The 17,106-nt window shown below is 45.0% G+C and overlaps 1 protein-coding gene across 7 annotated transcripts in view; it reads left to right on the forward strand.

Moving 5' to 3' along the window:
• The window catches only part of SPAG16 (sperm associated antigen 16), a 766,854-nt gene that overhangs the window by 79,303 nt on the left and 670,445 nt on the right, over positions 1 to 17,106 (forward strand). For all 7 annotated transcript variants that reach the window (XM_045032690.1, XM_045032687.1, XM_045032686.1 and 4 more), the window contains one exon: positions 272 to 423. In XM_045032690.1, the coding sequence (XP_044888625.1) occupies positions 272 to 423 (152 nt within the window). The remainder of the gene's footprint in view (positions 1 to 271; positions 424 to 17,106) is intronic.

Below are 17,106 nucleotides of genomic sequence, written 5' to 3' on the forward strand. Positions count from 1 at the left end.
AATATAAGTTAAGTGGATTCACACACAGAACTTGTATTAAAGGGGCTGAACTGAGTGGAAGAGTAGTATGCATAATTTTGGAGTTATTGATACGTGCAACCTTGATTACTTGGATGTCACTTTATTTCAAAGACATATTTTGCATTAATTTCAGCTTCCAGTTCTGTTAAGTTTTTCACACTGAGATTATTGCTAGGTGAATTAGGTTTTTTTTTCCAGAAGAACAAATGAAATAAGTTCTAAGAGAATGAAATAGTTTTTTATTTTATAGCAGGTCATAGGTGCGAAAGGGAGGATGGAAGACAGGGTCCTACGCAGAAAGCTGTTCAAGAAAACAGGGAACAAAAATATCTGTATGCTGGTGTTGCTCCATATGATCCTGCCAAAGATCCAACAAAGCAGAAGGGCAAGAAGTATCCAAAGGTATGAAACGCTCATTGAATCTAAACTAATCTTCTGTGTTTTATTAAGTTAGCAGGAAAAATAGTGAGTCAATGTAACTGAGAGCAGAATCTGGCTCTATATTCTCACATGTTCAGATAATGTATGTAGGGTAAACATCTAACCATTAAAGAGCTCCTGAGTTTGTATCTTTCTAGCTTGATTATCTGGACAGAATAGTTCAGATAATTGAATGGAGTTGTAAGAATATACAGGAGTAGTGAGGCTGGGTCGGAAGTCCTGCCTCGGGAGCCCAACCATTCGGTGGGTGACAGTGAGTGAGTGCACTAGGATAGGGAGCGCACAGAAGCTACACTAGAAACTGTACTGCAGTTCAAAGCTCTAAGCAGAAGTTCTGACTGCAGTCTTACTTCTGTGTATCACATGCTCTTAGTAGGAATCCTGGCCCATACTGTAGGGCTTATAAACTTTGCAAGAGTTTTAGCTCTGTTCATTTTGTGCCTTCAAAGGTCAGAAATACCAGAGTTGTTGTTCCAGGTGTCAGCCTACAGAGAGGGCACAGGACCGGGCAGGGAATGGAAAAATCTGATTGCTAGTTTCTGGTCAGCTAAGACGTCCAAGCTGGTGTCCAACAAGATATGCAGTTGCCCCTGTTTGCACTCTGTGGTCTCATTCTCCCAAATAATTTTAAAACAACATTTTGTTGCTTATTTTGTTATGTTTGTCTAAGAGGATTTCTTCAGATTTTCCTTGTTTTGCTTAGATTATTGTGCTGGGGTTTCTCATTTTTAGTCTCTTGATTTTAATGTGTTTTAATTTCACTTGATTTTATGTGGAACGTTTTGTCCCTGCTTTAATATAAACTAAAATACTATGGTCATCACCAGTCTGAGACTGAGTCATAGCTGAGGGACCATACAATGATTTATTTTCCCCAAATTAAAGTAAAAATTCTAATAGCTAAAACTATGTAAGGTTCTAAAATTGCTACAGCAGCCTACTCTTGCTTGGCTGGAAGCAACTGTTGGAGCCTTTTTTGGGAGAGAGAAGCTTTTGACTACCTGAATGTAGCTGGAAACTCCAGCCCCAGTCTTGTCCCTCTCTGTCTCTGCAGACTTCTGATTAAGCTTGCATGGCAGTGCATTCCTTGCATGGTTTCATCTCTTATTCTGCAAAGACATTGCTTCTGTGGTTGTCATCAGCAAGGTCCCTCCCCTCTGACTAGTGCTTAGTTCTATTTTTCTGCTCCTTCTCTCCTCTTTCTACCCCTTTCTCTGGGTAACAGCCCAGTTCTATTTCTCTATTCCGTCTTTCTCCTCACTGTATACCTGAGGCAGGTCAGTTCTGGCCTGTCTTCCTTCCTATTGTCATCTGAATACTGCTGTGCCTCCTGGCACACTCAGCCCATCCCCAGTCTCCTTTGATGAACCTTTCCAGTGGTCAGGAAATGTAACCCTTTGACTTACCCAGAAAGCACTTGTATTTATCTCTGGCTACTGAGCAACTGTATTTTTCTCAGCCTGGCAGGTCAGAGATATGTGAACTCCACAGAGAACTGGGGTAAAGAAATCCTGGCCCTACTTAAGAGAAAGGGAGTTTTACTATTGACTTCAGTGGGGCCAACATTTCACCCTTGGAAATTATAAGCTCTCTTCTCCTAATACATTTATAAATGCTAATTGACTGGATCTGGCAGGCTTCTGTGCTGCAATGGATTTTTTAAGCCCCAGGTGAGTCCTATCCAGGTCCCCTGAAGTCTTTTTTGGCTCATGGAGTCAGTTTAGAAAACTAGAGAATAAGTCCAAAAAGAGCCTACTAAATATTCTAGGAATAGTCAAGTCTGCTACTTGTTGAAGTGACAAAATAAACCAAATCTGGCATTTTAGACATTTTTTTCCAAGAGTGAAAAATCTCTGATTTAAAAAAAATCTCATCTTATGAATATATTGTTCCAAAACATTTCCTTTGGCAGAAAAGCTGGTGATATCAGAGAGCTATTTATACCAGACCACCGTCTCTCCATAATAACTTCTGTCCTGTAATTCTCCTCCCCATATCTACTGAAGTACAATTCTACTTTGAGAAGTGATTCTGAAAATTACACTTTTACTAAGGTCCCTAGGTGCCTGCTCTAGTGGGAAGGATTAGACTATGATTGACTGCTGTATCTGTTAGATCTCCACTATAATGATGATAGGGATCAGACCAGTGGAGGTTGCCTCAGTTGCATTGTTTGCAGCAGAAAAGCCTGGTAAAATATGCCAGATCTTAAACAGATTGGTCCCTCACTTAGTCATGGTCTGTTTGTGACATTGCAATTTATGCTGAAGATAGTGTCACAGATAATGTGATGGGCCTGATTCTTATTCACACTAAGACCCCTTTTAGTGCTCTGGTGGTATAAAGGGAATTTAAGTGGAGGTAAATTAAAGTTATACTAACTGTAAAGCCCCTTTACACTACTCTGGATGTGTAAAGGGGTCTTAGTGTAAATACAAATCAGGCTTTGTGAATTCAGGAGAGGAGTAAGCAGCAGACACCAATAAAATTGAATCATCCTGTCCTTTATAATGAAATGGGGAAGAGACATAAAAGAAACCATGTGAAATATGAATAGAATTGACTGTAAAAATAATGCTTTCCATAGCTTTTTCAGGAGGGCTCTGAGTGTTTAAATCTTAACAGAAGTCAGAGACAGTGAACTGTTCATCTACTCTTAGTAAGAGATCTTATTCTTCAAAGGGTAGCCACCCGGATTACATTATTACCAGGGAAAAAAACCCCAAACATTCGGGAAGTGTCTTTGATATATGGCAAAAATTAGAAAATATTTGTATTAAATTTACTGTTCAAACATGAATGAGCTCTAACAATTAGTGTTTTTAAATCTTTTGAGAACACTGTGGTCCAGCCATCTGCTAAATAGTGATCTGTTGGTTTGATTTGCTCAGCATCAACTAGCTACAAATATCGCTAGTAGCTGAGTTATCAAGTTTTCTCCAAGGACAGTCAAACACTTCAGTATCCCAAAGTCTTATAAGAGCTGACGTTTAATTTAAAACCCAAGGTGTCTTTGTTGTAAAACCTACAATAACAGTGAAAAAGCAGCAAGAGATTTCTGTGCAGGGAATGGATATTCCTGGTTCCCAAAGCTTTGTTTCAAGACTTAATTAGGTCATAAAATAACAGGTGAGAACGCAATAATATCAAAATCTCTACTTTGTAATTTTCCTATATCAATTGCATCAATACCTCATAGGTTAAGCATTTGAATCTAATACTCCATAAGACATTTACTTTAATGAAAAAACTCTTACATCTCAGACAACCTTTGATAATATGATTGTCTGTATATATTTGGAGTAGATTTTTATTGATTTCCTTTTTCTTTTTCTTATTAATTTATGTAAGATTCAGATAGAGTGCACTTCATAGTTGAAGATTTTTTGATGTATGTGTCCTTTTTAATTAGCAGAGCAGTTTCTGCTTGTCATGTGTCATATGTATTCCGGCAGTAATTTATTGTAAGATGTGTCCATTGAGCTCACACATGCGTTCTCTCTCCCTCATGGTCTGCTCCGAGGCCATCTAACACTGTGCAGGTGACCCATCCCCCTCAGTTCCTTCTCAACCATCTTTGGCCTGGAGAGCAAGCAGTCATCCCTTCCTTTTCTGTGTCATTAGCATAAGTAGTAGTTGTTCTTGTTTCTTTTGTTCTCCTTAATAGTTACTGTTTCCTTTTTACGCCCTTGGGATTAAAGAAAAGCAAAAGAAAAAACCTTAGTTTACATTTCCTGCCCTGTATGTGGGGGATTCCCCCTCCCCCCAGGCATTTAGAAGACTAAGTTTTTTCAGTCAAAAAAATATACCGTATTGTTCCGAGTATAGGCCGCTCCTGATTATAAGACGCACCCTTAAAGTTTGGTGCTATTTTAAAAAAATTAAATTTTTAACTTTTTTTAACTTAAAGAAAATCTCAGCCGCGGCCGGGACTCAGAGGGCTCTGGGCTGTCTGCCGCGGCGGGGAGCCCAGAGCCCTTTAAATCCCAGCCGCGGCGGGGAATCAGAGCGCTCTGGGCTGCCCGCCGCGGCGGGGAATCAGAGCGCTCTGGGCTGCCCGCCGCGGCGGGGAATCAGAGCGCTCTGGGCTGCCCGCCGCGGCGGGGAATCAGAGCGCTCTGGGCTGCCCGCCGCGGCGGGGAATCAGAGCGCTCTGGGCTGCCCGCCGCGGCGGGGAATCAGAGCGCTCTGGGCTGCCCGCCGCGGCCGGGACTCAGAGGGCTCTAGGCTGCCCGCTGCGGCGGGGAGCCCAGAGCTCTTTAAATCCCAGCCGCGGCGGGGAATCAGAGGGCTCCGGGCTGCCCGCCGTGGCGGGGAGCCCAGAGCCCTTTAAATCCCAGCCGCAGCGGGGAATCAGAGCGCTCTGGGCTTGCCCGCCGCGGCGGGGAATCAGAGCGCTCTGGGCTGCCCGCCGCGGCGGGGAATCAGAGCGCTCTGGTCTGCCCGCCGCGGCGGGGAGCCCAGAGCCCTTTAAATCCCAGCCGCGGCGGGGAATCAGAGGGCTCCGGGCTGCCCGCCGCGGCGGGAAGCCCAGAGCGCTTTCAATCCAAGCCGCGGCGGGGAATCAGAGGGCTCCGGGCTGCCCGCCGCGGCTGGGATTGAAAGTATTTTTATTGGGTTTTTTTTAGCAAGATCCCGCTTATAGGCCGCACCCCTAGTTTAAAAACTTAAATTAGGGGAAAAAAGTGCGGCCTATACTCAGGACAATACGGTAAAGAGGTAAAGAAGAGGAGGAGGAAAGAAGACCTTTCTTCTGCATTCCTCACTGCAAGAGGATATTAGCCCCCCACCCAGGGGCATGCCTGGCTCTAAGAGGTGTGTCTCCCGCAAGGAGTTTGATTCCTGTAATGGCCAGACACTTTCCTTGTGTCTGGTGCCTGGGAGAGTCCCACAGAAGTGTTCCCTTGCCACAGCTAAAACTGCAGTCTCGCAGGAACTGGGAGCTGAAGTTAAAACTCCTCCTTTTGGAGAATGCACTTCAGTCTCCAGGGGACTCCAGTGCTGACCCCAGAGCCTTTAACTTTAAAGGGGGTAACGTTGTGGAAAAAATAGCAGATTCTCCCTATAAAGGCTTGTAAAAAGGACTCCGAATCATTGGCCAGCCAGAGGCATTGCCCAGTGCTGCCACCTTGGTACCAACGGCACTGGCAGCTCTGAAGCACAGTAACCAGAAGGGGGCCTCCGCTATGAGCTCTGTTGCACTGCCTGGAGAAGCCAGAGGCTCAGCTTCTAAGGCAACCATACTGCCACCTAAGGAGAAAGACAATTACTATACTGTCTCTAAAAGAGTGCCACACAGAGAGAACTTTTGGTACCAGGTGCAACAAAACTCCCATTTAGGGAGTGCTCTGCACTTTCTCAATCATTGGTACCAACAAAGTACCACAGACACTCCTCTGCGGTACCAAGTGAGCCCATGATACAGCATGAGCTCCACTACCCTGGAGACTTGATAGTTGGGGAAGAACCGCAATTCCCATTACGGGGGCCCAGTACCAACCACATCCTGGCACCTGGAATCGCTCTCAGCTCCGGGCCATGTACCACCAATACCCCAGTCAGCACCACCCTTACTCAGTGATGAGTCTGACAGGGACAGGAGAAGGTCATTTCCCTGGCTGCTCATCGTGGTCCACCGTTAAAAATCAAGGGTCCTGATCATGGTACAGGCCCCCTGAGGTAACTCCACCACCCATGCTGGATCTTATCAAAAGGGTGGTTGATGAGCTGCAGGTTCCCCTACTGGAGGTGGCAGTTACACATCAGAAGTTACACCGCAGCGTAAGAGAACCAGGGCTCAAAATGGAAGCAATCCACACTTTAATCCACAACCTCTGACCACCTCTTCTAAGCACTCTTGACTGTTTGGTTGAGGGCCCGAACAATTATACTTTGCAACATCAGCTGCCATCTGCACACCTGTCATGCCCCTTCAGAAGTCGCCTCTTTCACAGCAGTTAGAAGTAATATTCTCCCAACAGATGGGTCCTGGAGATTATTTTGAAGGGTTATGCCATTCAGTTCATGTCCCTCCCCCATTCCAACCCTCCTTCCCTGTGCCCCTTCAGGGACCCTTCTCACAAGAACCTATTTCACCAGGAAATATATCACTGGTTATGCCTAGGGGCCATAGAAGCAGTCCCAGTGCATCTCAGGAGCAAGGGGTTTTACTCTCATTATTTCCTGATCCCCAAGGTGAAGGGAGGTTGGAGGCCCATTCTAGATCTAAGAGCATTAAACAAATAAGCAAAGGTGCAGACATTCAAGATGATCATACCAGCAGCAATTATTCCAACTCTAGAGCAAGGAGATTGATTTCCGGCCCTCGACCTACAAGATGTCTACTTCCATATCTCGATGAACCCATCATATCAGAGATTCCTACGGTTTGGGCAGGACAATTATCAGTACAGAATGCTCCACCCAGGGTATTCTGGAAGGTTCTCTCCATTGTAGTGGCACTCTAACCCCATTTCAACGATTGGAGTTTGAGTGCCAACCTTAATGCAGTACAACCAAGAGCATTCCTCCCGTTATGCAGACTCACTGCCCTGGGATGGATGCCTCCCAAATAGGCTGGGGAGCTCACCTACATAACCACAAGGTTCAGGGCAAGTTGCCTTCCACAGTAGTTACCGTCCATATCACTCTTTTGGAGCCAAGGGCTGTCAGGAACACCTGTGCACACTTTCTGCCTTTCCTCAAGAACACCCACACAAAAGTTATGATGGACAATATGGCCTGTATTATTTAAATAAATCACCAAGGGGGTGCCAGATCTCCCTCCCTCTGCACAGAAGCATTCAAATTTTGGAAATGGTGCATCATCACAATGTGCTCATTTCAGCTGTCTATCTACCAGGGATACAGAATGTGACAGCCAATCGTCTCAGTCAGAATTTTTCTCATGACCGCGAATGGGAACTGAAGTCAGAGGTGCTTTGAGATGTATTCACTCTTTGGGGAACCCTGACTACAGATCTCTTTGCTGGTCACCGGAACAAGAAATGTCCTCATTATTGCTCCAGGGCTGGCCTTGGGAAACTTTTACTGGGAGATGCCTTCATCCTCCTATGGGATGGGGACCTCTTGCATGCCTTTTCCCAGTTTCCTCTTCTATCCAAGGTCCTGTTGAAAATTCAACAAGACAAAGCAAGAGTTATTCTGGTTGCCCCTCCTGGCCACAACAAGTCTAGTTCCTTTACCTGACACAGATGACAATATGTCCTCCGGTTCCTCTTCAGCCCATTCCTTACCCACTCTCTCAAAACAATGGGCTGATCTCTCACCCCAACCTGTGGGTCCTCCACCTTCAGGCTTGGCTCCTTCATAGTTCCAAGGCTTAGAGGCAGAATGCTCTCATGAGCTGAAAGACATGTTGCTACACAGCCAAAAGTTGATTAGTTGATGTACTTACCAAAAGAATGGAAATGATTCCAAGTTTGTTGTCATTCTAAACGCATAGACTCAACCTCATCTTCCTTTCCTCTGATTTTACACTACATTTTAGACCTCAAGAGGTCAAAACTCTCACTCAGCTCCCTTAGGGTACATCTTGTGGAGAAAATGGCTTTCCACCACCAGGTAGACAGATACTCTGTTTTTGCTCACCTGCTGATGCATAGATTCCTTGAGGGCATTTGGAATTTCTTCCCGCATGTGAGACCACTTGTTCCAGCCTGGGATCTTTACCTAGTTCTCAGGGCTTTGACTAGATCTCCATTTGAGTCCATGGCAACTTGCTCTCTCTCACCTGTCCATGATGACAACATTTCTAATTGCCATCAGCTCAGCTAGCTGCATAGAAGAAATAGCAATCCTGATGGCACACCCACCATGTACAGGTTTTTTTTTTTTTAAAGACAAAGTAACTCTGAGGCTGCATCCCAAGTTTCTCTCTAAAGTTGCCTCCGCTTTCCATATGAATCAACAGATCCATCTTCCTGTTTTTTATCCCAAACCACATTGTGATATGGGGGAGGCAATTCTCCATAAGCTAGATGTTAGAAGAGCTCTAGCATTCTACTTGAGCAGGTCTAAGGACTTCAGGAAGTCCCCTAAACTCATCCTTTCACTCGTGAAAAGATCCAAACGCTGTGCAATATCGGCTCAAACACTATCCAAAGGGATCTCTGGTTGCATTAATCACTGTTATTAAGGGTGCAACCTTCTGCCTCTCTCCAGAGTCCATACGCACTCCACAAGGTCAATTTCTACTTAGGGATATATTTAAGGAATGTGACCGATCTTGGAAATCTGCAGAGCAGCAACTTGGGCCTCTGCCCACACTTTCGCAGAACATTATGCGGTCACTGGAAATTCAGCCTCCGATGCCATCTTCGACTCCTCAGTAATCTCTGTTGTAACAGAATCCACTCCGAATTCCCAGCCTCCAGTGACGGGCACTGCTCAGGAGTCACCTACAGTGGAGCAGATGCATATGTTTCAGTTCCAGGAAGATGTGGAAAATGCATCTTCTATTTGGCTCTTATAATTTTGATTCTTGTAAAGCTAAACTGCTAGGCATCAACTCTGACACTGTGATCTCACAATGTCCTTCCACTTCACCTGAGATCTCACCACTTCAGATAGTGATATTTCAGATTACAGGCATGTAACATTCAATAAAAAGGATACCATCACTATGCAGTGAGAAAAATAGGCATATGTCGTTAAGCTCTCACAGTGCCCCCTAACCAAACCCAAGACTAGGAAGGAAGCCCAATAAACAAGGAACATGAAGAATGTTAAGATGTCATCTGTGGACTTTATAGTAACCTCCTACCTGCTTCTTGGGACTCAGTGAGAGTTGATAGATTTTGCAATCTGTTTATTTTGGACATTGTCTATAACCTAGTGGATGTGTGAGGAATCAGAATTGTTCTTTGCCTATCAAGATTTTGCTGATTTTAGGATGTGTCATTATGTTTCTCATATGTACTTTCTACTATGACCCTCCCCATTATTGGTACTGGATGGGGTTTTGTGATGCTTCTTTGGACTACCAATGTTTTGGTGACCATGACAGTTGAGAAGGTATGACAAGATATCTGGCACTAAATTCTACAGGTAGCAATTCAGTTATGATGACAGAGCATCTAGGAGCTAAAATATATTTTAACCAAAATATGTAAGCATAAGAGTGTTTAAAGTACTTCTACTGTCCTTATTTGATAGGTATGTATCTGAAAGCTTTATCACCAGCCAGATGTGCAATCCCTATTTTGCCATTTTTTGAAATGCAAGGACAGGTTGTGATATTATTTCTACTGACCTGGGACTCTGCCAGACTTTTCAGCTTAGACACATTTTTAGAAAAGGTCAGGATATGTCTCTTAGTTTGTCCACCTTTTGCCCTCCTTAGTGTTTGCAGGCAGTCATAGCCTGTTTGCTGGAGATCTATACATGTAGTGATCTACAGCTCTAACTAAGTTAAGTATCCTCAGTCGAAGCATGTCCAGGAGTCTAGTCTGGGAGTAGGTTCTGTGCCATGCAGGATGGATACAGCTAAGATCTGTCAGTCAAAAGGATCCTCTTAAAGACCCACACACTATTAATGAACCTCATTGTCCTGCATCCAGGACTATGACACCCACCCCCCACACCGTTGGTACATGACAGCAGTGATTTGCAACTTAAATACCTCACCACACTTTTTTTTGTCTTTAAAGGAAATCTTATTAGCTCATTTAGGGTTAAGCTGAGCAGCTTTACTCATCCATTCTCTGCTACAGCAAGAACACTTCTGTCGCAAATGGATAAAAGGTGCCATTGGTGCCCTCTCCATTAAGCCAGGGGAGGCTCCCTTGTACAGAGAAAAATCAGGAATCCTTCTGCTGTGGGTGAGCCATATGGAAATGCTAAGTCCTTTGCTTTGGCACCTATAGAACTCTGCTTCATTCAGTGTGAACCCTAAAGATACACAGTGAATTAGGCAAAGGCCTATGATTTGGTAGCGTATTGTCTAAGAAATAATATATGCTAATGTAATGAGAGGCTGTATTGGAATGCACATATGAGGGTGGCAGAGCTCGAGTTGCATAACTATAATTAATTTCAGAATTGCCTGACTTTTTTGAGCACTTAAATGTGCTGTCTTAATGATTTGTTATTTTAATTAAAGTGGCTAATGCCTTTTAAAAAATCCCTAGGAAATCATTTGTATCATTCATATTGGGCTTTGTGTTGGAGTGTGGATCCCACACAGGCCCTGAAAGGGTTAATGAGGGCCTGAGAGGCCAATTACGTTATCTAGTGGGCATGGGGGAGAGTGCCAACCTTAATTAGAGAGGAAGCCCTGCGAGGGAGGAGCTGAGTAGTGATTATAACTGAAGAAAGTTCCGAATGGAAAAGGGAGCTGCAGGTAGAAAGTAAAGAACTCTGCAGTCACTGTCTGGGACTAGCTTGTGAGGAGAGAACCCAGGGAGAAATTAGTCCTGGGATTCTCTCAAAAAGTTGGGAAGGGGGAGTGTGGCGAGAGTGCCAGGAGTCTGTCAAGAGGCCAAGAGAGAGATAAAGCAGCCACTGGGTATGGAGCAGGCTCCAGTGGCAAGCCCTGATAAAAGGGGTGGATTTGAACTTGCTAGGTGAGAGCTCTGGGAGGTGCTCAGTGAAGGAATAGAGCAGCAGAAGGGGAGAGGAAGGCAGAAATTGGTTTAAGTTTGTATACCTTTAGTGTATGATTTTTATTGGAGGATTCAGAGGACAGCTTGAAGGGTATGTCTATGCTGCAGCTAGGAGTGAGCCTCCCAGGCTGGGTAGACAGACTTGCTCTAGCTTCACGCAGGCGAGCATGCTAAAAAATAGCAGCGTGGACATTGTGGCTCTGGTGGAGACTCAGGCTAGTCACCTGAGTTCAGACCCATGGGGCTGGGTGGACTTGAGATCCTGAGCTGCCCACACTATTGTTTTTAGTGCATTAGCTCAAGCAGAACTAGCGCAAATCTGTCTATTTGGGCTGGGAGGCTTGGTCCCAGTAACAGTGTAGCCTGCCTGAGAGTCCTTGTCCCTGGGAAGGGGACGAAGGCACTGAGAAAAGGGTGTGAGGACCATGGGTTCCCAGAGATGGGGCCGAAGACCATTTTCTAAGGACATTGCCATTTTATGTTGGACTTTGTTACCCCAGAAGGTGTGGACTAAATTTTGCCATGGCCTGAAGGCCAAGTCATGTGAAGAGGCAGACCACTGGATCATATGAAGGGTAGTCATTGGCTGGGGGTACCAGATGGGGAGAGCGCTGCTACATCATGTCTAACCACAAGTAGGTGCTCCAGCGGTGAGTCCAACCCCCTTCATGGGGTCCATATATAGGCTCTCTCTCTCGCTCGCTCTATCATTTACATACAGCCTCATAAGCAGGCTTGGCAGAATTCAATGTTTTAAAATAATTAGATAAATATCTAAACTATCTACCTATAATATTTACATATCATAGAATCATAGAATCATAGAATTCAAGATCAGAAGGGACCACTATGATCATCTAGTCTGACCTCCTGCAAGATGCAGGCCACATAAGCCGATCCACCCACTCCTTTAGCAAGCGACCCCTGCCCCATGCTTCGGAGGAAGGCGAAAAACCTCCAGGGCCACTGCCAATCTACCCTGGAGGAAAATTCCTTCCCGACCCCAAATACGGCGGTCAGCTGAACCCCGAGCATGCGGGCAAGACTCTCCAGCCATACCCTCTGGAAAAAGGTTAAGAATATCATATCATTGACCCATTGTACTATTTACCAGTGTGGCACTTAATTGACCTATTGACTAAGCCCGTTATCCTATCATACCATCTCCTCCATAAACTTATCTAGCTTAATCTTAAAGTCATGGAGGTCCTTCGCCCCCACTGTTTCCCTCGGTAGGCTGTTCCAGTATTGCACTCCCCTGATGGTTAGAAACCTTCGTCTAATTTCAAGCCTAAATTTCCTGACTGACAATTTATATCCGTTTGTCCTCGTGTCCACATTAGCACTGAGCTGAAATAATTCCTCTCCTTCCCTGGTATTTATCCCTCTGATATATTTAAAGAGTGCAATCATATCTCCTCTTATCCTTCTTTTGGTTAAAGAAAACAAACCGAGCTCCTCAAGTCTCCTTTCATACGACAGGCCTTCCATTCCTCGGATCATTCTAGTGGCCCTTCTTTGTACCCGTTCCAGTTTGAATTCATCCTTCTTAAACATGGGAGACCAAAACTGCACACAATACTCCAAATGAGGTCTCACCAACGCCTTATATAACGGGACTAGCACCTCCTTATCCCTACTAGAAATACCTCGCCTAATGCATCCCAAGACCGCATTAGCTTTTTTAACGGCCACATCACATTGCCTACTCATAGTCATCCTACGATCAACCAGGACTCCTAGGTCCTTCTCCTCCTCCGTTACTTCCAACTGGTGCGTCCCCAGCTTATAACTAAAATTCTTATTAGTCATCCCTAAATGCATAACCTTACACTTCTCACTATTGAATTTCATCCTGTTACTAATACTCCAGTTTACAAGGTCATCCAAATCTCCCTGGAGGATATCCCGATCCTTTTCCGAGTTGGCAATACCTCCCAACTTGGTGTCATCCGCAAACTTTATCAGCCCACTCCTACTCTTGGTTCCCAGGTCAGCAATAAATAGATTGAATAAAATCAGACCCAAAACCGAACCTTGAGGAACTCCACTGGTAACCCGACAGTTCCCCCTTCAATACTACCCTCTGGAGTCTCCCCTTTAACCAGCTCCTTATCCACCTCTGGATTTTCATTTCGATCCCCATCTTTTCTAATTTAACCAGTAATTCCTCATGCGGTACCGTATCAAACGCCTTACTGAAATCCAGATATATTAGATCCACCGCATTTCCCTTGTCTAAAAAATCTGTTACTTTCTCAAAGAAGGAGATCAGGTTGGTTTGGCACGATCTACCTTTCGTAAATCCATGGTGTAATCTATCCCAGTTGCTATCGGCCTCATGCTCCGTAACCACTCTCTCTTTTAAAATTTTTTCCATGATTTTGCATACTACAGATGTTAAACTAACTGGCCTGTAGTTACCCGGGTCACTTTTTTTCCCCTTCTTGAATATAGGAACTACATTAGCTAATCTCCAGTCAAATGGTACAATCCCCGAATTTAGAGATTTATTAAAAATCATCGCTAACGGGCTAGCAATATCACTCACCAATTCCCTTAATATTCTAGGATGAAGATTATCCGGGCTCCCCGATTTACTTCCGTTAAGCTGTTCAAGTTTGGCTTCTACCTCAGATACCGTAATGTCTACCCCCATATCTTCATTCCCATCGGTCCCTCTATCACTATTCCTTAGCCCTTCATTAGCCTCATTAAAGACCGAGGCAAAATATTCGTTCAGATATTGTGCCATTCCAAGATTATCCCTAATCTCCACTCCATTTAAAGTTTTAAGCGGTCCCACTTCTTCTTTCTTGGTTTTCTTCCTATTTATATGGCTAAAAAACCTTTTACTATTGGTTTTAATCCCCTTCGCTAGGTCCATCTCCACCCGTCGCTTTGCCTTTCTCACTGCTTCCCTACACCCTCTGACCTCAATAAGGTAGGTTTCTTTGCTGATCCCTCCCATTTTCCACTCCTGGTACGCTTTCTGTTTTTTCTTAATGACCCCTCTAAGACGCTTGCTCATCCAGCTCGGACTAAAACTGCTACCTATGAGCCGTTTTCCCTTTCTCGGGATACATGCCTCTGACAACTCCTGCAACTTCAACCTGAAGTAACCCCAGGCGTCATCTGCCTTTAGATCCCTAAATATGTTAGTCCAGTCCACTTCCCTAACTAGTCGCCTTAATTTAATAAAGTTAGCCCTTTTGAAATCGTAAACCCTAGTCTCAGATGCAATATTGATTATCCTCTCATTTATTTTGAAACGAATTAGCTCATGATCACTCGAGCCAAGGTTGTCCCCTACAACTATTTCCTCAACAAGGTCCTCGTTACTCACCAAAATCAAATCTAAAATGGCATCCCCCCTCGTCGGTTCAGCAACCACTTGATGAAGGAATTCATCAGCTATCACGTCTAGGAAAAGCTGAGCCCTATTATTATTACTAGTATTTGTTTCCCAATCTATATCCGGGAAGTTAAAGTCCCCCATGATCAAGCAGTTCCTATTAGTATTTACCTCCTTAAAAACATTAAAGAGCTCTCTATCCGTCTCCAAGCTAGATCCCGGCGGTCTATAGCACACCCCAATCACTATCCCGGGTGAGGCTCTGGTAGTTTTCTTCCCCAATGTGACCATTGCCCAGACAGACTCCGTATTATCCATTGCATTGCTAGTTATTTCATTACATTTCACCTCATTATTGATATACAATGCTACTCCCCCACCTTTACCTTTGCATCGGTCTTTCCTAAACAGCACATACCCTTCCATACCTGTACTCCAGTCATGGCTACCGTTCCACCATGTTTCGGTTATTCCTACGATATCCGGTTTCAATTCTCGGACCAGGAGCTCCAGTTCCTCCATTTTATTACCTAAGCTTCTCGCATTGGTGAACAAACATCCTAATTTTTGCTGATGGGCTCCTCTCACTCTTTTCACCCAACTCGGTAGGGACACAGTACTACCAGTATGACCTGTAGATCTAGTATCCGTCCCCCCCCTCTTCCTTACACCTAACCGTCCCCCTCTGGCTATATCTGTTGTTATCTTGTTGTTCTCACTCCCAATGTATAAATTTGGCGTGGAGAGCACCAGGACCTCTCCCAACCTTCTCCCCCCAGTGTCTAGTTTAAAGCTCTTTTAATCAGATGAGCCAACCTCCCTCCTAGAAGTCTACTTCCTTCCCTACTCAGGTGGAGCCCATCCCGTGAGAACAGTTGTCTGTCCCCAAAAGCCTCCCAGTGCCCATACATCCCAAAGCCCTCCTTGTAACACCACTCCCTCAGCCAACTATTAATCGTCACGATCCTCTCACCCCTTTGGCGCCCTTCCCTAGGGACAGGTAGGATCCCACTGAAGATCACCTGAGCCTCAATTTCCTTAAGCGTCTTACCCAACCTGGCATAGTCTCCCTTGATCCTTTCTAGCGAGAATCTAGCAGTGTCATTCGTTCCTACATGAAGGATGACCAAGGGGTTCTTAGCTGCTCCTCTTAGGATCCTTTTCAACCTCAGGTCCACATCCCGTATTTTAGCGCACAGTAGACAGCACACCCTTCTGTTCTCCGGATCGGCCCTGGTCACAGGCCTGTCCAACCTTCTCAGTATGGAATCCCCAATCACGTAGACCTGCCTTTGCCTGGGGATAGTGCGGTCCTCTAACCTATCCCCCGTTCCCCCTGGTTGCAAGCTCCTTCCATTCCTATCATCCCTTGTGGTTCCCCTTAAGCCATCCTGTATCCTCCCTGGGCCCAAACTTGGTGCTGCCTCCATAGACTCCTCCCCTCTTTCTATGGGACTGGCCGCTCGTCTCTTTTACCATCTGCTTTACCCCTTCCTCATTCTCCAAACCTTCAAACCTGTTCCTTAGCTCTATTTCCCCTTCACTGGCTCTCCTTTTCCTCGGCCTGCTTCTCACGGTCACATGCTTCTACCGCCCATCTTCCTCGTCTGGTGGTCCCCCCTCGTTGGCCTTAGCCCCTGCTCCCCCCTGTGCCCCTGGGCGTTCCCCTTCAGTTACTGCTTGCCATTGCTCCATCAGCTGCTCGAACCCCCTTCTATTCTCTATCAGGGTTTCTACCTGCAGCTCTAGGCCCTGGATCTTTTCCTCCAGCAGCTCTATTAGGCGACACTTCATGCATACATAGTACTGTTCTGGGTCCCCAGCTAGGACCAGGTACATACCACAGCTGCTGCATGCTCTCATCCTCGGTGTGTCCTCTGCTGCTTGGCTCATGGCTGCTGCTGTCTCGGCCTCGCTCGGCGTTCGTACCTGGGGAGCACAGGGGACACGGCGCCGCCCCCTTCCACCTCCCCCTGCGAACTCCCACGCAAACTCCCCTGTTAGCAGCCCTGTTTGCTGGCTCCTGTGCCGCTAATATGAAAAAGCAGCAAAGGAGTTAGTGCCAGCACAATTTCTTTTTGCAGTTTGAATGTTCTTTTAACATAGTTTTCTGAGATTTTTCCTAAGGTTTTTGTTCTTTTTCATATTTATAATTTTTTATTTTGTCAAATACAACAAATATATCAAAATACCAGATTCATCATAATACACAAAGTAAATAAAGAGGGTTAGGATAAAGGGAGGAGAGGGAAAGTGATATATCTATCTTTATGGTTATCTACTTTAATTTTAGACCTCTAAAAAGTCAGCACAAATTGCTCTGTGGAATGCCAGTCATTCGCTAGCTGCAAAGTCAGCCATATCATTGAGCCAGGCATCAATATTTGGTGAATATGAACTTTTCCATTTTTTCAGGATCAGTTTTTTTAGCAACCAAAGCTGCACATTGGAGCCATGCTGCCTTGTTACCAGGTAACTTCAATGTATCATGAATATAGCCAAGAATGAAGTTTAAGGGAGCGGGCTCCAATGTACCCAGTTTTTGTTATCTTTAAAGAAAGTGAAAAGACTAAAATCGCAGGAATGTACTATTTAGTGCATCACACAAGGTTTGGAGGAGAGAGCCCCTCTCCTGGGGCCCTTTGGAGCTGCAAAAAAACCAAA

The sequence above is a fragment of the Mauremys mutica genome, chromosome 10 (genome assembly GCF_020497125.1).
Source record: "Mauremys mutica isolate MM-2020 ecotype Southern chromosome 10, ASM2049712v1, whole genome shotgun sequence".
NCBI lineage: Eukaryota > Metazoa > Chordata > Testudines > Geoemydidae > Mauremys > Mauremys mutica.